General features: G+C 44.1%; 1 protein-coding gene across 1 annotated transcript in view; it reads right to left on the bottom strand.

Annotated features, from left to right (window-relative positions):
* Window positions 1-24,763, bottom strand: part of dock10 (dedicator of cytokinesis 10) — a 119,726-nt gene that overhangs the window by 13,559 nt on the left and 81,404 nt on the right. The window contains exons 37-51 of the mRNA XM_038961894.1: window positions 24,214-24,280; window positions 22,244-22,291; window positions 18,328-18,432; window positions 16,722-16,831; window positions 16,270-16,385; window positions 15,468-15,605; window positions 15,087-15,269; window positions 14,684-14,794; window positions 13,010-13,225; window positions 9,574-9,631; window positions 8,435-8,533; window positions 6,927-7,033; window positions 6,598-6,720; window positions 6,374-6,487; window positions 688-834 (exon numbers count right to left, since the gene is read on the bottom strand). Coding sequence (XP_038817822.1) covers window positions 688-834; window positions 6,374-6,487; window positions 6,598-6,720; window positions 6,927-7,033; window positions 8,435-8,533; window positions 9,574-9,631; window positions 13,010-13,225; window positions 14,684-14,794; window positions 15,087-15,269; window positions 15,468-15,605; window positions 16,270-16,385; window positions 16,722-16,831; window positions 18,328-18,432; window positions 22,244-22,291; window positions 24,214-24,280 — 1,742 coding nt within the window. The remainder of the gene's footprint in view (window positions 1-687; window positions 835-6,373; window positions 6,488-6,597; window positions 6,721-6,926; window positions 7,034-8,434; window positions 8,534-9,573; window positions 9,632-13,009; window positions 13,226-14,683; window positions 14,795-15,086; window positions 15,270-15,467; window positions 15,606-16,269; window positions 16,386-16,721; window positions 16,832-18,327; window positions 18,433-22,243; window positions 22,292-24,213; window positions 24,281-24,763) is intronic.

Raw genomic sequence — 24,763 nt, 5'->3', positions numbered from 1 at the left:
TTATTTGCGCATCTAGCGAGTGAGGAACGTGCAATATAATGTGCCGGTCGAGCGATGCTGCTCATTTCATAGCAAAGTTAGATACAAATGATATACTTCTGCCAGGCAAACCTACTTTGCAGTTAACGTTTAATTGAGACGGTTATCGCATCAACTGGCTACACCCGGAGTGAAAGACAAACGTGCGCACCACACAGACAGACAGGGGCAATATTGCTAGAAATTAATTGGCAGATATTGTGTCAGGTTTGGCTTTTTAAGCCAATGGCGGCTAACCAGGGGTGTCAAGTTGTGTTGATTACCTAGTAGTTGGGAGCTGGCGGTGTCTGATACTTGTGAGATTTGTTTATGACAGTTTGCGATGGAACACGTGAAAATTGCATATACTTTCAGAATTGTTTGGTTAGCTACTCATACAGTAGGTGGGCTGCGAGCTACTGGTAGTTCACAATCGACCTGTTGGAGCCCATGGTCTAAATGAATCACTACTTCACTGGCTGCTTTTATATGGAGAAAGATTGCTGTCAAAATGTAGTAGTACATTCATTAATTTGACAACAATCCTTCTGTGAAAGAAACCGAGATAGCTAGAGAGTGCTAAGGAGGCCGAAACACTTTGAATAATACTGTCTATGAAACATATAGATGTGACAGTGTTTGAAAGCTGGGGGGAGGTAGTAGACTGACCTTGTTGGAGTCCTGGATCATCTTGACGTTGTCGGCCCCAAACTTGTCCGAGTAGAGTTTGAGGAGCCTCTGGGAGATCTCGGACAGTCCTGTCAGCTTAGGCTCCTTGTAGATGAACTCTTTACTCTCCTCCTCCTCAAAGAATCCCTGTTACAGAAACACCATTTTACCCAACCACCTGTGTCTCTGTGTGTGTGTGTGTGTGTGTGTGTGTGTGTGTGTGTGCTTGCCTGTGCTTCTGACTAAGTCACTCTGAATGAGAGCTTTTGTTGTAAAATGTAATGTGTGTGTAAGTGTCTGTTTGTCTAAATGCAATGCCTGCGTCAATACTTTGAAGAGTATGTATATGTGCGTGTATTGTTTAGAAACTGTGGCCCTTTGTTTTCTTTTTCCATCCCTCAGCTGAATATTAATAACCCTTAGCTGGAATATCTAGGCTCACATCACCCCTTAGTGGTTTACTGCGCTTCCCTATCAGTCTAGTCATGTGTTTCTTAGTGTTAGGTCAGCTTGTTAGAACACAATTGTAATCACAAAAGTTACTGACAAAATTGCAATGTTATGTTCTGGATAAAACAGAGGCCATTTAGAGGTCAGAGGTCATTCTCAAAGCACCGTGGGGTCAAAGGGCAATGAGGGTTATTTTCAGACAGTGTGTTCTTTCCTATGGAAAACTCCTAGGCTCTGTCTCAATTAGTCTTTCTTCAATTCCTGGCATCCTATATCGTCCTTCCCTCCTTTTTATTTATTTATTTTTTGTACTTTTACCCATTTTTCTCCCTAATTTCGTGATATCCAATTGGTAGTTACATCGCTGCAACTCCCCTACGGACTCGGGAGAGGCGGAGGTCAAGAGCCATGCGTCCCCCGAAACACGACCCTGCCAAGCCGCATTGCTTCTTGACACATTGCTCGCTTAACCCGGAAGCCAGCCGCACCATTGTGTCAGAGGAGAACACCATCCAGCTGGCGACCGGGGTCAGCTTGCAGGTGCCCGGCCCCCCACAAGGAGTCGCTAGAGTGCGATGGGACAAGGAAATGGGCCAAACCTTCCCCTTACTTAGACGACGCTGGAATTGTACGCCTCCTCATGGGTCTCCCGTAACACAGCCTGGGATTGAACCCGAGTCTGTAGTGACGCCTCAAGCACTGCGATACAGTGCCTTAGACCTGTGCCACTCGGGAGGCCCTCGTCTCTTTCTTAACCGTATTGGAGGAAAAGGTCCAAGATAGGGTTGAATGGTGGGAACTCGGTTACTGAGATTTACTGCCCAAAACCACTCCTGCATTTCCTGCAGAATAGCCTACGCTACAGTAATATAAGGACCGAATGCCCTTCTAATTTACATATCTCTATTTGGCTTTTGGGGGTCACCTTAATTTTTTATTGTAAAGATTTTATTGTTTTAATTGCAGCTGCAGAGTTTTGAAACAGCCTTTCATTCAAATAATCATTCGTTGCTTTAAATCAGATCATGTGTGAGCAGTCTGTTCAAGATTGATTTAGACAGTACCAGTCAAAAGTTTGGACACACCTACTAATTCCAGGGTTTTTCTTTATTTTTTACTATTTTCTACATTGTAGAATAATAGTGAAGACATCAAAACTATGAAATAACACATGGAATCATGTAGTAACCAAATAATTGTTAAACAAATACAAATATATTTTATATTCTTCAATGTTGCCACCCATTGCCTTGATGACAGCTTTTGCACACTCTTGGCTTTCTCTCAACCAGCTTCACCTTTGCAGAGTTGCAAAGAAAAAGCCATATGTCAGACTGGCCAATAAAAAGAAAAGATTAAGATGGGCAAAAGAACACAGACACTGTAGAGAGGAACTCTGCCTAGAAGGCCAGCATCCTGGAGTCGCCTCTTCACTGTTGACTTTGAGACTGGTGTTTTGCGGGTACTATTTAACGAAGCTGCCAGTTGAGGACTTGTGAGGCGTCTGTTTCTCAAACTAGACACTAATGTACTTGTCCTCTTACTCAGTTGTGCACCGGGGCCCCCCACTCCTCTTTCTATTCTGGTTAGAGCCAGTTTGCGCTGTTCTGTGAAGGGAATGGTACACAGCGTTGTACGAGATCTTCAGTTTCTTGGCAATTTCTCACATGGAATAGCCTTCATTTCTCAGAACAAGAATAGACTGACAGGTTTCAGAAGAAAGTTATTTGTTTCTGGCCATTTTGAGCCTGAAATCAAACCAACAAATGCTGATGCACCAGATACTCAACTAGTCTAAAGAAGGCCAGTTTTATTGCTTCTTTAATCAGAACAACAGTTTTCAGCTGTGCTAACATAATTGCAAAAGGGTTTTCTAATGATCAATTAGCCTTTTAAAATGATAAACTTGGATTAGCTAACACAACGTGCCATTGGAACACAGGAGTGATGGTTGCTGATAATGGGCCTCTTTACGCCTATGTAGATATTCCATTAAAAATCAGCCGTTTCCAGCTACAATAGTAATTTACAACATTAGAGCCAGTTTGCGCTGTTCTGTGAAGGGAGTAGTACACAGCGTTGTACGAGATCTTCAGTGGACAAAAAAAGTGATTTTCTTTCAAAAACAAGGACCCTAAACTTTTGAATGGTAGTGTATGTCCTAGCCTACCTCTTTCAGGTAATGAATGATGGATTATGCATAATAAGCTTTTAACTAGTCTCTGTCTCTTGCGCAATATGCACACACCTGTGCTCCTCTCCCTGTTTGGGATAGGGGGCAGCATTTTCACCTTTGCATGAAATGCGTGCCCAGAGTAAACTGCCTGCTACTCTGTCCCAGATGCTAATATATGCATATTATTAGTAGTATTGGATAAAAAACACTCTGAAGTTTCTAAAACTGTTTGAATGATGTCTGTGAGTATAACAGAACTCATATGGCAGGCGAAAACCTGAGAAAAATCCAACCAGGAAGTGGGAAATCTGAGGTTTGTAGTTTTTCAAAGCTTGGCCTACCGAATACACAGTGTCTATGGGGTTAAATTGCACTTCCTAAGGCTTCTGCTATAAAGGAGGGGGGAATGGGAGCTGAATGAGTCATGGGTCTGGCAGAGTGTCTCAGGCTCGTGGCGTGCGCTCCCGACAGAGTTAGCTCTCGTTCCAATGCTTTGCTGCAGACAATGGAATTCTCCGGTTGGAACATTAGTGATGATTTATGTTAAAAACATCCTAAAGATTGATTCCATTCATCGTTTGATATGTTTCTACGACCTGTAACGGAACTTTGAGTTTTTGTCTGGACGCAGTGCTCATGAAGATGGATTACTGGGCTGAACACGCTAACAACTAGTGGCTATTTGGACATAAATGATGGACTTTATGGAACTTTATGGAACAAATCAGTCATTTATTGTCGAACTGGGATTCCTGGGAGTGCATTCTGATGAAGATCATCAAAGGTAAGTGAATATTTATCATGTTATTTCTAACTTCTGTTGACTCCAACATGGTGGGTATTTCTTTGGCTGGATTGGGCTCTGAGCGCCGTACTCAGATTTTTTTTTTAACTTGACGGAAAAAGCATTAACACAGCGGTTGCATTAAGGAGAAGTCTATCTTTAATTCTGTGAACAACACTTGTATCTTTTATCAATGTTTATTATGAGTATTTCTGGGATTTCTGTGGCTATAAAACACCGGATGTTTTGGAATCAAAATATTACTGCACGTAACGCGCCAATGTAAACTGAGATTTTGGGATATAAATATGCACATTATCGAACAAAACATACATGTATTGTGTAACATGATGTCCTATGAGTGTCATCTGATGAAGATCATTAAAGGTTAGTGATTCATTTTATCTATATTTCTGCTTTTTGTGACTCTTATCTTTGGCTTGAAAAATGGCTGTTTTTTTGACTTGGCTCTGAACTAACATAATCATATGTTGTGCTTTCGCTGTAAAGCCTTTTTGAAATCGGACACGATGGGTAGATTAACAAGATGTTAATCTTTCATTTGCTGTATTGGACTTGGTAATGTGTGAAAGTTACATATTTCAAAAAAAAAAAAATGAATTTCCCGCACTGCCTTTTCAGCGGAATGTTGTCGAGAGGTTCCGCTAGCGGAAAGCCTGCGCTAGAAAGGTTAAAAAACACTTCTTAGCTCTTGGAGTCCCATGCAGGAAAAGCTAGACTAGTTTTTTTCTGTTGTGCGTAATGTGCAGTAGTCTACAGTATCGTATATGTATTGGATAACGACATAATCATTTGGGCTTTTTTGGGCTTGGGCTCTTTAATGTATGGCTCATTAGGCTCCGGTAGCATTAGGCTTGAATTTTCGATCAAAGCTCTAATCAAATCCAGAGATAGGCTATTTATATGCTTTTGAATGACACTTCTGGTTTTGACAGCAAGTACCGGGTTACCCGGGAAAAAAGTGATTTATTCTCAGGATGGAACATTTGTAAAATACTGGGAAAATATTCAACCCTAGTCCAAGGTCCCTCCACTCAGACTCTCGGTTTGGAGGAGGCGGCTGAGAGGGGATGAGAGGAATCGAGGAGTGATGAGTTGAGAAAGAGCCCTTACATTCCAACATTCATGACCAGGGCCCGCATTCATAAAGTGCCTCAGAGTAGGAGTGCTGATCTAGGATCAGGTTGCCCCTCTTATTCATTATGACTTAAAATGCTAAACAGATCCTAAAATCAGCAGTCCCACTCTGAGATGTTTTGTGAATATGGGCCCTGGTCTGGCCTGCCTGCATGTATACTGCCATGTCATCTTGACACCAACTGTTCTAAGATCTGTTCAAAGGATCTGGAGATTAGAGATTGGGATCGTTGAGGGGGAAAAGATTACTGGAGATTATAGGATGTAGGTATCGGGGTCAATTCTATTTAAATTCCTCCAACTCAGGAAGTAAACTGAAATTCCAATTCCCTAATTTTCCTAATTTCCTTTCGATGAGGGAAATGTAAATTCTGCTTTATTCCTGAATTGACTGAATTGATATAGAATCGACCCCAAACCCCGGTAGGTATACATATCATATAGAAGCGCATAACAATATGTATACAGCATATATCTTAGAAGAAAGGTTAGAGAAGCTACTACCGGTGAAGGGAGAAGAGAGAAGGTAAGCGGAACAAAAACATAAAGAGAGACAAAAACTTACCGCAATCTTGATACAGAAAAAACAAAATGAAGAAAAGAAAAAGAGCAGATGGAGGAATTAAAAGAGACTGACTAGAGACAAGTTGTGATCCACCCCTCTCTCAATTCACCAAAGGTTAAATGTCTAAAGGATTCAGGCTCTTCTAAGATGTGTCCAACCAGCTTAGTGAATGTAGGAGTTTGACGTCCTTTATGGGACAAAATACTCGGTGAGACTGGGTTCGTACCAGAGGGCTATAGCTATAGCATGTACTGACTAGCTATCAAGCTAGTAGAAGCTAGTTGAAGCAGGTTTAGCATCGCGCTGTGACATCATTCCTCCTCCCCTGAGACCTGAAGGACTGAATCCCAGAGCAGGGATGGTACACGCTAGCCTGAGTGCCAGTCTGTGTGTGCGATCCAGATCGATGCCAAACATGACAATGAGTAACAAGGAGTTAGCATGATAGCACAAACAAACTGTTCCTCAGGCTAGGTACACAGTACACACACACACCTATCAATAAGGTGTGCTTGTCATTTTCAGTGTCTTCAGTGGCTCTGATGGCACTTACCAATCCGTAGAACGCCACGCGGTAGTATCGGCCAAACAGACGCTTCTCAGAGTTCACGACCTCTGTCACCTTCAGGTAGGAGCGGTGGATGTCGTAGTACAGCTCCGATAGCCTCTGTGGATCACACACACAATGTCAATCACATCTGGTATTACACCATCTCCTTCCTGTCCGAGTGTTTCTGGCCTGGTCAAGAAACAACCTTGTCCTATCCCCCCTGTCACCTTGAAATCTCGCCTCTTCTCAAAGACGGCAATGACGGGTTTGTTGATATCGGCGATGAGCTCGTGCCTCTCAGACTTCCACAGGTAGTCCACACACAGCTCCAGCTGCTCCACTAGAGTGTCCTACATACACAGGAAGGTTAGGATCTGTTTAGCATTTGAAGTCTAAATGAATAAGAGGCGACCTGATGAATAAGATGCGACCTGATCAACACTCCTACTCTGAGACACTTTATGAATACGGGCCCAGGCTCTGCACTGCATTGTCATTGAATGATCTTCCAAATCTATACAATTCTTTGTACTGTAGCCAGTGGTGGTGAGGGTACCTCAGTGTAGGGGGTATCCTGAGTCCCTGTGTCCTCTTTCATGGCCCCCTCTTCCTTCACGTTCGGTGAGATGCACAGGAAGGCCGCCCAGCCCATGGAGAACGACGCTGAGGTTTCAAACAGGATATGACATCAGAGAAGGAGGGACATAGGAGCAGAGAGCTCATAGGAACAACATGTTGTCACTCTCTTCTTTATGCTTGTGTGCATTTTATCATCCGATGGTATGAACCCATACACCACACACTCTCACTAACTCTCTCACACACACACACACACACACACACACACACACACACACACACACACACACACACACACACACACACACACACACACACACACACACAGTGGTACTTAACATTCCTTGTGTTCCATATCAACAAACCCAAACAAAGAACAGTAACTCCATTCATTGTGAACGTGCTTTCTTTACACATATCAAGTGAAACTTAGGTGGACATCAATAAAGGCATCTCAAAAGCCAAGGTAGACCACAGACATCCAGACACTTTTCTATAGTAAAGGCAAATCAGTGGACATTATACCTGCCTGGACATTCTGCAAGTCTTTTGAGTCATAAGGTATGTTCAGCATACCACTTAGAATGCATGTCCAATACATTGCTTTGTTCTAAGTGGTATGGCTAAGCCATTGCAGTGGACTTCAAAAACATTACACTGTGCATCTGTAATAATTCAGACTCCATTTTGCTAGTTGCAGTCAAAGTTTGGTCCTAGTGTTTTTAAGTAAACGGTTTTCACTATCTATATTGTATACTGTATGTAGATTATGTGTAAATTCTATATACTCTGTTTATTGCTGTCAGCACCATTTCACAAGGTTAAATTCCTGGTAGATGTACACTTTACATATACTTAGGTAAGGGTCATTAAAACTTGTTTTTCAACCACTCCACAAATTTCTTGTTAACAAACTATAGTTTTGGCAAGTCGGTTAGGACATCTACTTTGTGCATGACACAAGTCATTTTCCCAACAATTATTTACAGACAGATTATTTCACTTATAATTCACTGTATCACAATTCCAGTGGGTCAGAAGTTTACATACACTAAGTTGACTGTGCCTTTAAACAGCTTGGAAAATTCCAGAAAATGATGTCATGGTTTAGAAGCTTCTGATGGGCTAATTGACATCATTTGAGTCAATTGGAGGTGTACCTGTGGATGTATTTCATTGAGTGTATGTTCACTTCTGACCCACTGGGAATGTGATGAAATAAATAAATAATTCTCTCTACTATTATTCTGACATTTCACATTCTTAAAATAAAGTGGTGATCCTAACTGACCTAAGACAGGGAATTTTTACTAGGATTAAATGTCAGGAATTGTGAAAAACTGAGTTTAAATGTATTTGGCTAAGGTGTATGTAAACTTCCGACTTCAACTGTACATGTACGAATAAAGTTCTGATTCTGAAGTCAGCATAGCTTGAATCAGCCCCCACCCTTTACACATCCCTGTTCCATGGCGGCACACTCACTTTCTCCATCTCGGGGGGTTAGTAAGGGGCTACAGTTAATGACATTGGGCTCCTCAGGAACCACACTTAACATCCTGGCCTTGTCAGGTTTCCAGTAGCCTGCGTTATAAGGAGGAGTATAGGAGTTTACTGTACACAATGTAACTTTCCACTTGCTGTTTTGCCTTTTTTCACTTCACGACAAGCCAGTGCTTTACAAGGCATGCTTTCCACACCCGGCGAGTGGCGGCAGAAAGAGAGAGATGACGGCTCATGCGCTGAATGGTGAAGCATGCATCGGCTAGCAAGCACATACACGCGCAGATGGAGACAGAGTTCCCGTGTCAAAGTAGCACATACTATACATGAGAGGATGTGAAGTCGAACTCACAGCAGCAGACACTGGTAATGTCTCAAATGGCACCCTATTTCCTATGTAGTGCACTACTTTTGACCAGGGCTCGTCAAAAGTAGTGCACTATATAGGGAATATGGTGCTATTTGGGACGCACACCTATGTTTGTGTATGAGAGATTAAAGAGTGGATGGCCAGTACTGTAGCACATAGAGGTCTCTGTGTGCTGATTGGATGATGTCATTGTTTTCCAGACACTCGAGTTGTGAGAGAGCACACACAGCTCAGCTCTGACTAACCTCTCTTCTCACACACACACAAAATAAGTAACATGCCAACACACAAAAGCATGCACACATACAGTGGATAACAAACCCACAAGCACATGTATACACACACACTCACAGACACAAGCATACACGCACACACATCAACCCACTCATACCATTTCCACCCCTTCACAAGCAGAAGAACTAGTTAGAAACAAATGTTTGCACAGAGAGGCCACAGTAGCCATATGCACAAAGCGCTGAATGATGATGTCACACATGCTGTCCAGCCAATCGATGGACAGAAGCGGCCAGAAGACTCACAAGCAAAGAGGTCAGAGGTTCTCCACACACACGCTGGAGAACACGCATGCATGCGCACACACACACACACACACACACACACACACACACACACACACACACACACACACACACACACACACACACACACACACACACACACACACACACACACACACTGCAGAAGCTTGTTAGCAGTACTGCCATGTTGCGGCCCACCGGGCTGTGCTCACCTCTCCTCTTGAGGGACTCAGCGATCAGGGCTGAGATGTGAATGTAACACATGGCCGCCTGAGGGACAGAGGAACAGGAGGAAAGGAGGTGAACAGTTTAATCACAGATACCATCACATCATTAACTAGGCGTCTCGGAGTAGGAGTGCTGATCTACGATCAGTTTGGACTTTTAGTTCACAATGAATAAGATTACCTGGATTACATGGACAGGGGGGGGGAGATGATTCGAGATCAGCACTCCTACTCTGAGATGCTCTGATATGGCCCCTGAACACTATCACAGTGTAACAACCCTAGTCTTGGAAAGAGACTGTAGCAGTCTGAAGTTTGAATTACACGCTAAAATGATGCTATGGTGTCAGAGGTGGGATGGTACAGTGGGTATAATAAGTATTCACCCCCCCCCTTAGATTTCTACACATTTTATTGTGTTACAAAGTGAGTTTAAAATTGATTTAATGGTGTTTTAAAAAAAAAAATCAATGATCTACACAACATTTCTTAAAAAGTAATAAAAAATGAAAACACAAATATTCCTTGATTAGATGTAATCACCTTTGGCAGTGATTACAGGTGTGAGTCTTCTTGGGTTTGTTTCTAAGAGCTCTGCACACCTGGACTGTGCAATGAATCAATGGACTGTGCAAAAAATCAATGATCTACACAACATTTCTTAAAAAGTAATAAAAAATGAAAACACAAATATTCCTTGATTAGATGTAATCACCTTTGGCAGTGATTACAGGTGTGAGTCTTCTTGGGTTTGTCTCTAAGAGCTCTGCACACCTGGACTGTGCAATGTTTGGCCATTAGGTGTTGGGGGGTCATGGCTACACAGCAATTTTCAAATCTTGCCATAGATTTTCAATCAGATTTAAGTCAAAACTGTAACTTGGCCACTCAGGCACATTCACTGTCTTCTTGGTAACCAACCCCAGTGTAGATTTGGCATTGTGTTGTACGTTATTGTCCTACTGAAAGGTGAATTTGTCTCCCAATGTCTGGTGGAAAGCAGACTGAAGCAGGTTTTCCTCTAGGATTATACCTGTGTTTAGCTTCATCCCATTTCTTTTTATCCTGAAAAACTGGGCAGCCACCACCATGCTTGAAAATAAGGAGGCAGTTACTCACTGACGTGTTGTCATAAGGCTTTGCATTTGGACCAAAAAGTTTATTCCAACTTTAGTGCCTTGCTGCAAACTGGATGCATGTTTTGGATTATTTTTTATTCCGTATTTATGTATTCTTCTTTTCACTCTGTCATTTAGGTCATTATTGTGGAGTAACTACAATATTGTTGATCTACCCTCAGTTTTTTCTCCCATCACAGCCATTGAACTCTGTAGCCGTTTAAAAAAAAAATCACCAACGGCCTCATGGTGACATCCCTGAGCAGTTTCCTTCCTGCCCTGCAGCTCAGTTCAGAAGGACGACTGTGTCTTTGGTGTGTTTGGGTGGTTAAATACATCATCCGTTATTAACTTGACCACGCATGAAAATATATTCAATGTCTGATTTGTTATTGTTACCCATCTGCCAATCCCTGCCCTTCTTTATTACGCTTTCGAAAAGCTCCCTGGTCTTTGTAGATGAATCTGTGCTTGAAATGCAATACTTGACTGAGGGAGCTTACAGATGTTGTATGTATGGGGGACAGAGGAAGGGGTTAGTCATTTTTTTTTCTTCACACAGATTGAGTTCATATAACTTATTATGTGATTTGTTAAACCAGATTTTACAACGGAACTACACTGAAGAAAAATATAAATGCATGTAAAGTGTTGGTCCTACGCTTCATGAGCTGAAATAAAAGATCCCCAAAATGTTCCATATTTGTTTACATCCCTGTCAGTGATCATTTCTCCTTTGCCAAGATAATTCATCTACTGGACAATAAAAGGCCACTCTAAAATGTGCAGTTATGTCACACAACACAATGCCACAGATGTCTCAAGTTTTGAGGGAGTGTGCAATTGGCATGCTGACTGCAGGAATGTCCACCAGAGCTGTTGCCAGATCATTTATTGTTAATTTCTCTTCCCGTAAGCCGACTTCCAACGTTGTTTTGTAGAATTTGTCAGTACGTCCAACGCCTCACAACCGCAGACCACATGTAGCCACTCCAGCCCAGGACCTCCACATCTGGCTTCTTTACCTGCAGGATCGTCTGAGACCAGCCACCTGGACAGCTGATGAAACCATGGATTTACACAACCGAAGAATTTCTGCACAAAGGGTAACTGGCGGGGGAATGGGCTTCAGGGAAGCTTATCTGCATGCTAGTAGTCCTCATCAGGGTCTTGACCTGACTGCAGTTCGGCGTTGTAAATGACTTCAGTGGGAAAATGCTCATCTTTGATGGCCACTTGCACGCTGGAAGTGTGCTCTTCACGGAAGAATCCCGGTTTCAATTGTACCAGGTAGATGGCACGTGTATTGCATTGTGTGGGCAAGCGGTTCGCTGATGTCAACATTGTGAACAGAGTTCCCCATGGTGGCAGTGAGATTATGGTATGGGCAAGCATAAGCTACAGACAACGAACACAAATGTATTTTATTGATGGCAATTTGAATGCCCAGAGATACCATGATGAGATCCTGAGGAACATTGTCGTGCCATTCATCCGCTGCCATCACCTCATGTTTCAGCATGAAAATGCACGGCCCCATGTCGCAAGGATCTGTACACAATTCCTAGAAGCTGAAAATGTCTCAGTTCTTCCATGGCCATGTCACCCATTGAGTATGTTTGGGATGCTCTGGATCGACGTGTACAAGCGGGTTCCATTTCCCACCAACTTCGCACAGCCATTGAAGAGAAGTGGGATAACATTTCACAGAACACAATCAACAGCCTGATCAATCAACAACTCTATGCGAAGGAGATGTGTCGCGCTGCATGAGGCAAATGGTGGTCACACCAGATACTGACTGGTTTTCCCATTCCACGCCCCCACCTTTAAAAAAAAGTTATCTGTGAATAACAGATGCATATCTGTATTCCCAGTCATGTGAGATCCATAGATTAGGGCCTAATGAATTTATTTCAACTGAGTGATTTCCTTATATGAACGGTAACTCAGCAAAAACTTTGAAATGTTTGCATGCTGCGTTTATTTTTTTGTTCAGTGTAATTTAGTCTGGCCTTAACAAAGGGAGTGAATACTTATGCCACAACTATATTTTAGTTATTTAAATTTGTAAACATTTGTAGAATTTTCTTTTCACTTCGACATTATAGAGTATTTTGTGTAGATCTATGACAATTTTTTAAAATTCATTTCAGTCCCACTTTGTAACGCAACAAAATGTGAAAAAAATCCAAGGGGGTGAATACTTATGATACCCACTGTACATATCTCTGTACCCTACAGTATACATAACATAGCATCAGATCACATAACATATCCCAGTAACCCAGGTCCTACTGTACCTCGGAGAGGTCTCCGTTGCGGACGTGTATCTTGGCCATGCTCTCCAGCCAGGTGCGCCGGAGCTCGGGCGTGCTGGCGTAGGAGTTGGCCAGGCTGTACTGCAGGTCCACCAGCATCTCCGGGTCCTTCTCGTGCTCCTTCATCTGGGACGTGGCCATCAGCACTGTGCGGATCCGCTTGGTCAAGTCTTTCACCTCGGCAGGGAACGGTGTGTTCTGGGAGTGCAGATGGATCATACACGTCGACATCACACTTCATAAAGGTTTATTGTCCTTTTGGGCAAAGGGTTTTTGGCTTCTGTGTGGCTCAGTTACAGAAACAATGTACATGGCATGACGTCACATCAGCTCAAACACGGACAGTATACACAATTGCAGCATATACAAACATTATTAGTCACTAGAGGGAGTGAAGAGAGGAATCACTAACTCACTAATTCCTCAACACTAGGGCTGACACCCAAATGCCACCCTATTGCCATATAGGCAGTGTCAGAGGAAGGCCCTAACAATTGTCAAAGATTCCTGCCACCCAAGACATCGACTGTCCATCCTGCTACTGCACTAACTCTTTTGACACATCACATATGCTGCTGTTACTGTTTATTATCTATCCTGTTGCCTAGTCACTTTATCCCTACCTATATGTACATATCTACCGCTATTACCTCGTACCCCTGCACATCGACTCGGTACTGGTACTCAGTGTATATAGCCATTTTACATTTACATTTTAGTCATTTAGCAGACGCTCTTATCCAGAGCGACTTACAGTAGAGTGCATACATTTTATTACATTTTACATACTGAGACAAGGATATCCCTACCGGCCAAACCCTCCCTAACCCGGACGACGCTATGCCAATTGTGCGTCGCCCCACGGACCTCCCGGTTGCGGCCGGCTGCGACAGAGCCTGGGCGCGAACCCAGCCCAGCCTGGGCGCGAACCCAGAGACTCTGGTGGCGCAGCTAGCACTGCGATGCAGTGCCCTAGACCACTGCGCCACCCGGGAGACCATCATGTTATTGTTACTCGTTGTGTATTTATTCCTCGTGTTATTATTTTTCATTTTTTTTCTCTTTGCATTGTTGGGAAGGGCCCGTAAGTAAGTATTTCACTGTTAGTCTACATCTGTTGTTTACGAAGCATGTGACAAATAACATTTGATTTTCTGCAATTCTTCAAATTTTTCCACAGGGCGGAGAGAAAAATTACCAGTTTTACAGCAAATTTCATGAAATTCTACACATTTTTTCCATAGGGTGGAGAGAAAATGTTGCTGTTTTAAAGCTAGTTTGTTGCAATTCTACATATTTTACCATGGGGCGGAGAGAAATGTTTGCAGTTTTTAATATGATCTCTGAGTGAGACTGACTACTAACTTAGATAGCTGGCCCCTAGACTAACTTACCAATCAAAAAAAATTCTGCTGACAAGGGCTAATTGAGTGACTATTAGTGACTGACATTACAAGAGAAAAACTGTTGATACACAACGAAATTTAGAAATTGCACCTTGTGTTTTCCAATTTCCTACCGCGCAACCGTAAGTTGACACCCCGACTGAGTTCCCCCGCCAGTTGCCCATCCCTGATATATACTGTAGTGGATTATAAAGGGAATAGGGTGCCATTTGGGACTCAGCACATTTCTCACTCCAGTCCCTGTTCTCACCTTGAGAGGAGCATCTCCGTTGGCAAAGTTATTGATGATGGCCAGAGACTGTTGGAAGCGTGAGCCTCCGATGCCAGCATCCGCGATCAGCTGACTCACTGCCTTGATCAGCTGGAGGGATGGAGGAGCGAGAGAGGAGAGAAAGAGAGTAAAGGTGACGCTAATCACAACCGCTCTGAGTCAGGGTGGCGACGTGTGTGTGGTCTCTGATCGGCTGCTAAACTGTCCGTTTCAGAGGTAAACAAAGCCATAGAAATATCGTGGCCTTTCTCTAGCCAGGCCCTGTGTTCATCGAACAAAACAGTGAAAATAAAGAAAGCTCTGGCACACACACACTCACACACATACCCACCCCCACACCAAGACCCACACCACACACATCCCTCCACCACCACTGGCTGACCTGTAGGTGGGAGCGGACGATGGACTTCCCCTTGGTGAACTCAAAGTTTTTCCTCATGAAGAAGTAGAGGAGTGCGGAGGCCTCAGTCTGGGTGGAGCTGGAGCGGTGGTTACAACACTTCAGGATCTCGTAGCACAGGCAGCCACACAGGTCCGCTTTACCCTGGAAGAACGCAGAGGGGAACTAGAGAGAGAGAGGGCGTAAGAAGGGAGAGCGAGGGGAAGTAAGGAAGGGGACAGAGAGAAGAGATGGGGTTAAAGAGGAAGAGAGTAGGGAAGGAGAGAAAGAGGGACAGAGAGAGAGAGAGTTCAGCGTCAATAATGTAATATGAAGTCAGTTAGTGTGCATGGGTGTGAGAGAGCTATCAGCTAGTACACAGACCTTCTGTATGAAGAGGCGCAGGGCAGCGAAGACGTGTCTCAGGGTGCTGGTGGACTGATTGATCTGGAAGAACAGGAGGTAGGTGTCGAACACCGTCTTCATCAGCAGGTTCTGACCCTCGTCCTGCAGCAACTGTTTCTGTGGGAGAGAAAGAACAACAATCAACATATGGCATCCTATTCCTTATCTCGTCCACCAGCCGGGTGGGTACCATAAGGGTACCCTATTCCATATATAGGGCACTATTTTTGATCAGGGCCTATAGGGCTCTTGTCAAAAGTAGTGCACTATATAGAGAAAATGGTGCCATTTGGGACACAGACATAATATGAATCACAAAAGAGTCAAAAAGACAAACAAAGCAGCATGTCTAGGTTGCTGGGTTGCTTTACAGAGTATAGCAATTATAGGTATTGAGGAACAGCTGACTTGAGGGCTGAGGAGTGCACAGTAGCCTACAAGAACAACAGACGATACAAATCCCTAGCTTGGAATACAACCTGAATATCTCAGATTCAGTGAAGTGAAACAATAGTGAATAGTGAAACAGAGTGGTATTTAGTGTGGATTTCAGGTGAAAAAGTCACTGTAGTTCTTAGTAATAACCACAAGGTGGCAGTGGTGTATTAAAATAGGCTCATGAACGACAGGTCTGTTTGTTCCCTCGTGATTCTAGGAATCTACCAACTGGCATGTCTGGAAAACCTGGGAATTTTGGGAAAGTTGAGCAACCGTAGCAGGTCTGTAGGTTGTAGAGATCGGTGTTTGACCATTCAGACAGTGGTCAGTGTTGTTGTCTGACCTTGTGGTGATGGACAAAGAGGCCCAGGACATCCAGTACGATGAGGGCCACCTCGGTGGACAGATTGGCCTCGATGTCCGTCGGGCTCAGGTGGTCACCCTCTGGGATGTTCCCATCTGAGTGAAGGACAGGAAAAGGGCAATGGTACAGCCGCACAGCCAGCAACAACAGCCCAACCCTAACCCTAGCAATAACCCTCACGCACCTAACAAAAGACAACACGAGAGACAGAATTATAATAGCTAAGTAATGTTACTTAGCACTGTAATAGATAAGAAACAGCACTATTGGCGGTTGGTAAAAGTAAAAAAGCTATTGGCCTAGGACAACAAAAGCTAACTTAACTAACTAAGTAACAGAACACATTGATGTGAACTAAACAGTTTTGAAATGGGACCGGGGTGGCATTGCCCAGGTGTTGTTAGGCGGGAGTACTCAGGGGGGGGCATTACCAGTCTCCATCATCTGCAGCAGCTTGGGGTTGGTCAGGGCGTTCTTGGCCCGGATGATGGGCATTGTCTGGGAGCGGGCGTGCCGATGGCCGTCCTGTCCTGACAGCATCCTGGTGACCAGACGGTCAGGGGTCAAAAGGTCAACACATAACTTTCAACCTCACAAGTCGGGGTGGTGTTCAGCAGGGACGAAACAGGTGAAAGTGTTTTGAAACAAAGGGAGATACTCTGTGAACTTATCCGATAGGAACGCTCATTTTACCCGTTCCATAATGTTTTGCGTTTCGTGAACACGACACCCAATATATTCACTCCACCTCGAAAACAGCCTGTAATTCTGCACTGCCGCCCAATCCCAAATGGACCAGTAGACCCTATGCACTTGTGGAGATCTGAGAGGATGTGATTGGTATAAGCAATATGGAGAAATTTCCAATTAACCTTGGAGGACCATTTATTGATTGCACCTGTCAAATCTTATCAGATCTCCACAAGTGCATAGGGTCCAGGGGTCCATTTGGGATTGGTCCTAAGTGTTTGAAAATGTCTAAGAAAACGTTATCGCCTGTAACGTGACAACACACAGGTTAATGCGACCACGTAGTAGAAACGGGATTGCTGTTAAGACAGGGATTCTATTTTTAATGAGGGAGGATATGCAGACAAAGGACTAGGCAATTACACAGCGCCACACGTATGGTAGACACTGAGGGGCATGCTGGGCAAACAGAGTGGCCACCACACTACGTCAAATGACACACTCACAATGTCCACCATGGATGGTCACTTGTTCAGGACCATGAAGACGACACTGATGAGCAGCAATGATGAACTAAACTCATAACAGGACAAATGGTGTACACAAACTCAGCTGTTTTAAGTCCTATTTATAGTTTCCTGGACTAAAAATGTATAGTTTACTGGACTAACATGAAGTTGAGTGATAGAGGTAGAAAGGAGCTTTTCTGTTCCACTTTATTTTGAGCTTTCGTCCAGTAAGCTATACATTTTTGTTCAGTAAACTATATAAAGAAAATTTAAGACACCTAGCTATTGTTACTGCCTGTAGAAAGTCTACACCCCCTTTAACTTTTTTCACATTTTGTTGCGTTACAAAGAGGGATTAAAATGGGTTTAATTGTCATTTTTTGTCAACGATCTACACACATTTTACAATAAAACTGTAACGTAATTTTTTGGGGGAAAAGTCAAGGGGTCTGAATACTTTCTGAACTGCACTGTATTTATCACCCTTTTCACTATCGTGCCAACCTGAACTATATTATACTGGCTCTGATATTTTATTTTCACATTGTCCTTTCCAGCACGGTTCCAGCAACTACAGTGGATGCGTAACCAGGCCAGCAGAGTGCAGCTCGGCTCAGCTCAGTAGTGTGAAAAGGGTACGTATGTGTGTGTGTAAGTTCGTGTCGGACGCTGTGCGGAGTTCCGAGGTGAAGTTTCCCCTAGGTACAGATTCCCCTCCCCCAATCCTAACCTTAACCATTAGTGGGGTAAACGCTAAACTGATCCAAGATCAGGTGGTAGGGAAAACTTCACCCTGCTCCCTGTGTGGAGGGCCCCCAGGTAGCGACTGTGTGTTTACCATTGAGGGAGCAGGCCTGTGGAGGACTGGGCGGAATGGTTAGAGCCCTTCAGGGTGCCATTGTTCTGGGTGCCCTGGGCCAGCTTTACCACGGCCGCTAGCTTCCTGTTCACAAGCCAATGACACCAGCGTTAAGTAACAGCATCATCATCATCATTATCATCATACTCTTCCTCCTCGTTGTCAAACTGAACATCACGACCCGAATTTATCAAGCGTCTCAGATTAGGAGAGCTGATCTAGGATCAGTTTAGCCTTTCATATCATAATGAATCAGATTATTATGGACGGGGGGGGGGTCCTGAACCGAGATCAGCACTCCTACTCTGAAACGCTTGATGCATGTGGGCTCAGGTGGGCTAAAGGCATCAAGCCAAGCAGAAAGAGGAGGGGGTCATTTCAGTATGGGACGCTGCCACAGCAAAGTAGCGGGGTTAGTGGCGTTAGATAGAGAAATATTTTTTTTTTTACAATGTTAGGTTGAGGTTGTCGTTAGTTTGGAAGGATTTTACGGGCTATAGAGAGCATTAGTTGGAAGCAAGGGTCAGAGCGCTTTAGTAAACGCGACCTAGTTGGCTTGCTGCCAATACATTAGCTAGTGTACGTGGTGACAGAGATGAACATACGAATTGAGCCGAACAAGACCAGCTAATGCCGTCTCAATGAGCAGATGTGTTAGTGGTCAGGTCACTGATGCTACTACGGCCGGTACACACAGAGAATGTAGAGCAGCGGATGGAGGGATGATGAGGAGGAGGGATGGTCATCATGCGACATGAATGCTACGTGATCATTAGCTCACATATGACAGCGGCAAAGCCATGCAGTAGCTACACACGTGTACCCGCGCGCGCGCACAAAAATATCACAGCAAAAGTTTTTAGGGTTAAACGGTAAGAAATCAGTCTTCGTTGCACCACATTCGTCCCACATGTAGGGTGGCCATCAATACATGTGCAGTCACATAGACCATCCATTAACACATCAATACATGGAGCGTAGAGGAGAAAACGCAGAGGGGGAGGCAAGAGCAAGGTCAACGAACACACATACCAGTGTAATCAGTGTGTCAACATGTAGTATCAGTGTTTACGAGTGTTTAATGTATTATCAACGTGACAGAAACGCCGACAAGTGTAATAGAAAACAGCCGCTTAGTGGATGGGTCCCAAACGGCACCCTATTTGCCTTTGTCTAATCAAATCAGTGCATTGGTCACGTACACAGATTTGCAGGTGTTATAACAGGTGCAGCGAAATGCTTATGTTACTAGCTCCAAGAGTGCAGTAGAATGTCTCGCAAATACAATACAAACACACAAATAATAAAACTAATCAAGAAATAGCAGAACTGGTCCAATTAACAATCCAGGGGTAGATATATTAGCGCGAGCCTGTGTCAGAATCCAGAATATAAATACATGGTGTGTATAGACAGTATCTAATTAGGAAATAAAATGGTATCTACAGTAGTAGGTATATTAGGATGAGCTATGTCGAGAATACAGTACAAGTCAAAAGTGGAGTCATGTAGTAACCAAAAATGTGTTCAACAAATCCAAATATATTTTAGATTCTTCAAAGTAGCCAACCCTTTGCCTTGATGACAGCTTTGCACACTCTTGGCATTCTCTCAACCAGCTTCATGAGGAATGCTTTTCCAACAGTCTTGAAGGAGTTCCCACATATGCTGAGCACTTGTAGGCTGATTTTCCTTTACCCTGCGGTCCAACTCATCCCAAACCCTCTCAATTGTGTTGAGGTCGGGTGATTGTGGAGGCCAGGTCATCTGATGCAGCACTCCATCCCTCTCCTTGGTCCATCACTCTCCTTACACAGTAGGAGTTCAGGAGCAGGGCCCTGAGCATAGTGACACGCTTGGAGGGCACTACGGTGTTGAAAGCAGAGCTGTAGTCGATGAACAGCATTCTCACATAGGTATTCCTCTTGTCCAGGTGGGATAGGGCAGTGTGCCCTACTACTACCCATAAGGGTAGTACACCCTGGTCAAAGGTAGTGCACTATAAAGGAAATAGGAGCAGGGGCCATAGGGCTCTGGACAAAAGTAGTGCACTATAAAGTGAATAGGGTGCTATTTGGGACACAACCAGCGTTACAGGTGTGTTGTGTGTTGACGTGTCTCTGTATGTATGCTCCTGCTAGGCTGTATCCACTCAACAGAGAGATGTGCAAGATGAGGTAAGAAGAGGGAAATAAAAACCACTGAGGCGCAATTGAAACGGAATACGTTATAGGAATGTCTCAGCAAAACCTTTAAACAGCGCTGTGGATGCACAAGTCATCGGCATACTTCAAAAAAGAGCTCACACTGAGTTCAGACAGGCATCAAACGTTGGCGCCTCAGAGAAGGAGAGAGAGCGAGAGAGAGAGAGACAGACAGACAGCCTATTCAAATCCCCCAGCAGCCTCTCTGATTAAGGTCGCATGTTACTTGTCATGTTACCCAAGACAACGTATGTGACCCAAATGGCACCCTGTTCCCTTTATAGTGCACTTACGGGCTCTGGTCAAAAGTCTCCCAGCCCCTTCGTTTTTTATTCTACTAATGCCTGACATAGTTAAAAACGCCACATTCCCAGCCTTTTGTTGGCTCTGACAAAAAGAGAACAAAAAGAAAAATAATAAACATAAATAAACATCTCTGCTTTTTCTTCTTCTTCACATTGAGGAGGAAATAAGGACAAATGAATATAGACGAGAGGAATTCAAATTCAGGCGAAGAGAAAAAGTCTGGTTGGGAAAGCCTATGACTGTTCCAGGATCCACGTACACACACACGCGCACACACACACACGCACGAACACACAAAGTGTACCCCAATACCTATATCTGAGGTGTGAATTGAACAGCATCACACACTGGTTTGAGCTCACTAGAGCATATCCATGTGATCAGGCTCTTCACCACACACACACACACATACCAACAAACAGACAGACACACACACACACACACACACACACACACACACACACACACACACACCAACAAACAGACAGACACACACACACACACCAACAAACAGACAGACACACCAACAAACAGACACACACACCACCAAACAGACACACACACCACCAAACAGACACACACACACACAAACAGACAGACAGACAGGCAGACACACCAAACAGACAGACCCCCCCCCCCCCCCCCCCCCCAACTACCATGCTCTTGCCAACCACGACAGTGAGAAACGTCCCAGTTCGCCCACCTCGTTGTCAACATCTCTGTGTGTCTGCCATGAATCATATTTCCCCCTTCCTCTCCACCCTCTCTCTCTCTTGCTCTCTTCTCCCTCCCTTTATCGACTGCAGCCAGCAGCAGGAGAACTATGGGGTTGGCAGGGGATCCACCCTCTTTTTGTCTCCCCAGTAGACGCAAACACACGTGCACACACACACACACAGACAGACACAGACAGACACACACACACACACATATGCACACCCACGCACAGACACAGACAGGCAGCAGCAGCTGGGGCTAGGGAGACAGTCAGTGAGCCCCACCCTGGATCCTTGGAGTAGTCTGGGTGTGTGTGCATACGCATACAGTACACATATTCCGTTTGTGTTTGACCGACTGTTGCGTGCGCATACATTATGCACGTTAAGTGTGTATGTGACTGTGTGTCAGTTGGGGGGAGGGTAGTTGAATGTGTGTGTGGTTGAATTTGTGTGTGCGTGTGTGTGTGTGTGTGTGTGTATCTGGCTGTTGAGCAAACATTACATTTCAAACAATCTGACACAAGGTTCTGTTGCATGTCTTTCATTGATAAAACCAATGAACACACACACACACACACGTGCGCATGCACACACACACAAAACCTCCGAGTGGGAGAAGAAGAACTGTAGCAGGTACATAGTATCAGCTAAAAGGCTGATACTTACCTGGCTATGTGGCGCTTCCCCAGGAATCTAAAGTGCTGGAGACACAGCCTGCATAGAGGAAGATGAGAGAGAGTGTGTATTAGGGTGTGTGTATGTGTGTGTGTGTTGAGTATAAATTTGTAAGCATGTGGGTATGTGTTGTGCGTGCTGTCACAATGCATGTGTGTGCTTGTGCAGTCACGATGTGTGTATGTGTGTGTGTGTGTGTGTGTGTGTGTCCAGTGTGTCCAGTGTGAGCTGAGGAGAGGTACTACAGCACTGTGTGTCTTGGAGCTGTGTGATATAAAAACTGAAGCTCCAGCAGAGACAGGAAAGTGAATTTACTGCAGTGAATTTACTACAGAGCTGAGTGGAGGCTAGGGGAGAAAAGTTGGAGCCTATTTCTCTATAACTCTCGTCAGTTTTACAGCCCCCCGCTCTCTCTCTTTCTCGGTCTCATTCGTTCCCCTCTGCCAAGTCTCCCATTATTCCCTTCCTCCTCTGTCTCTCTCTGATATGTACACCTTCCTCCTTCCCTCCCTCCACATAATGAGAGGACAAAGTCATTAGCACTGGAAGGTTCAACTAAGCCTACTAAAGTTCAACTTCAAGTTAGGGTTAGATTCAATCCGGACCGCAATTGGCATGCTGACTGCAGGAATGTCAACCAGAGCTGTTGCCAGAGAATTGAATGTTCATTTCTCTACCGTAAGCTGACTCCAACGTCGTTTTAGAGAATTTGGCAGTACGTCCAACCGGCCTCACAACCGCAGACCACGTGAACCACGCTAGCCCAGGACCTCCACATCTGGCTTCTTCACTAGTGGGATCGTCTGAAGGGGGGTGGAGTATTTCTTTCTGTAATTTATTTTGTGGGGGAAAAACCCATTCTGATTGGCTGAGCCTGGCTCCCCAGTGGGTGGGCCTATGCCCTCCAAGGACCACCCATGGTTGCACCCCTGCCCAGTCATGTGAAATCCATAGATTAGGGCATAATACATTTATTTCAATTGACTGATTTCTTTTTATTAACTGTAACTCAGAAAAATCTTCGAAATTGTTGCATGTTGGGTTTACATTTTTGTTCAGTATACATCTATGTGTTTGTGCGGTATGGTCAAAAAAAATGTGTAATAATGTCTTCTCTTCCTCTATAGGCTTCTTCACAACCAAGGTTAAAAGGAATGTACCATTTCTGTTACACAATGTACAGTGTTTTAGTGAAGAATGGGGAATTTATCAATAATGTGTGGGGGGAAACGGTGGAACAGTGTCAGGAACGCAGTCCTAGTTCCGCTGGAGGTGGGAGACACTGTTTATGTCCAGCTCAGTGGCAGGACGGTCTTCGAAACAACCTCAACCACTACAACACCGTCCAGTGGGTTCCTGTTCTTCAGCATGTGATAGGCTGACAGTACAAGTATGCAGTGGGATACATTTGTATTCACTGACAAGACCGATCATTTGTCAATGAATACGTCACAACTGTGAATAGATCACAACTGTTTAGAAGTTAAAAAAATTATATAAAAAAAAAAACACAAATGTGGTTATTTTTGTAAAAGCTAGTGTTTTTATCAGGTGTGGGGTGTTGTATTATCAAACTACGATCACACATTTCATCTTTTGAGAACGTAAGCTTTTCTATTTCACCAAGGGGGGGGGGGGGGGGGGGGGGGGGTCCTTTAGTAGGTTTCTGCTGGGCATCAAGCAATAATATTGGAGACACCAGCACCAATACCCAACCACATTAAAGTGTAAGTCAGTGGAAACAATTCTCATTAGTGTGCCTGAGTCAGCAAGAACACTCTCAATATTCTCCATATTCTTCTTTTAAATCAACTTCTTCCCAGCGTTGCGTTTTCAACTACTTATTTGAAGTCTGAAATGGGTACGTGTGTCTTTGAAAATAAATGTCACGTGTCCAGCAACCTGTAGTATCTGTCCATCCGCACAGGGACAGAGGAAGTGTTAACACTGAGGATACTTACTCCAGGATGTTGAAGAAGTCAGAGATCTCCTGGTGTATGGCTCGGTGCCAATAGGAAACCATCACCTCTGCAAATAGAAAAAAAGGCAGTGTTATTATCACATGTACCTGTACTACTTCACTGTGCAAAAGCAAGAAATTGACTAACAGCGCATGCCAGTATCGCGATACTCTTAATTATCATGGCAAGCAAACAAACAGCCTTATTTCGTCATCCAGAGTCACATATGTTTACTTCCCAAGCGTTAGCACCAATAAGGCATAGTTTAGACTTCTTCCTGTTTTTCTTTTTGCCATGGAAACTCGAGTATACTGGTATCGTAACAACCCTACTGCAGGCTACGGTCTGGTATGGAAGAGGTTAACACTAAGGAATTGGTACTAGCTTCCCGGCTACTGTAGTGTAGGCTTAGCATATGGTGCGATTGCTAGCAGGCCACTGTACTATTGGCTATGGTCTGGTAGTGTCACGTTCGTTGATGGAAGAATCAGACCAAGGTGCAGCGTGGGAAGCGTACATCGTTTATTTTGATGAACACGAAAAAAAACGA

Source organism: Salvelinus namaycush, chromosome 23 (assembly GCF_016432855.1).
Source record: "Salvelinus namaycush isolate Seneca chromosome 23, SaNama_1.0, whole genome shotgun sequence".
NCBI classification, from domain to species: domain Eukaryota; kingdom Metazoa; phylum Chordata; class Actinopteri; order Salmoniformes; family Salmonidae; genus Salvelinus; species Salvelinus namaycush.
This window is presented reverse-complemented; position numbering and strand designations above follow the sequence as displayed.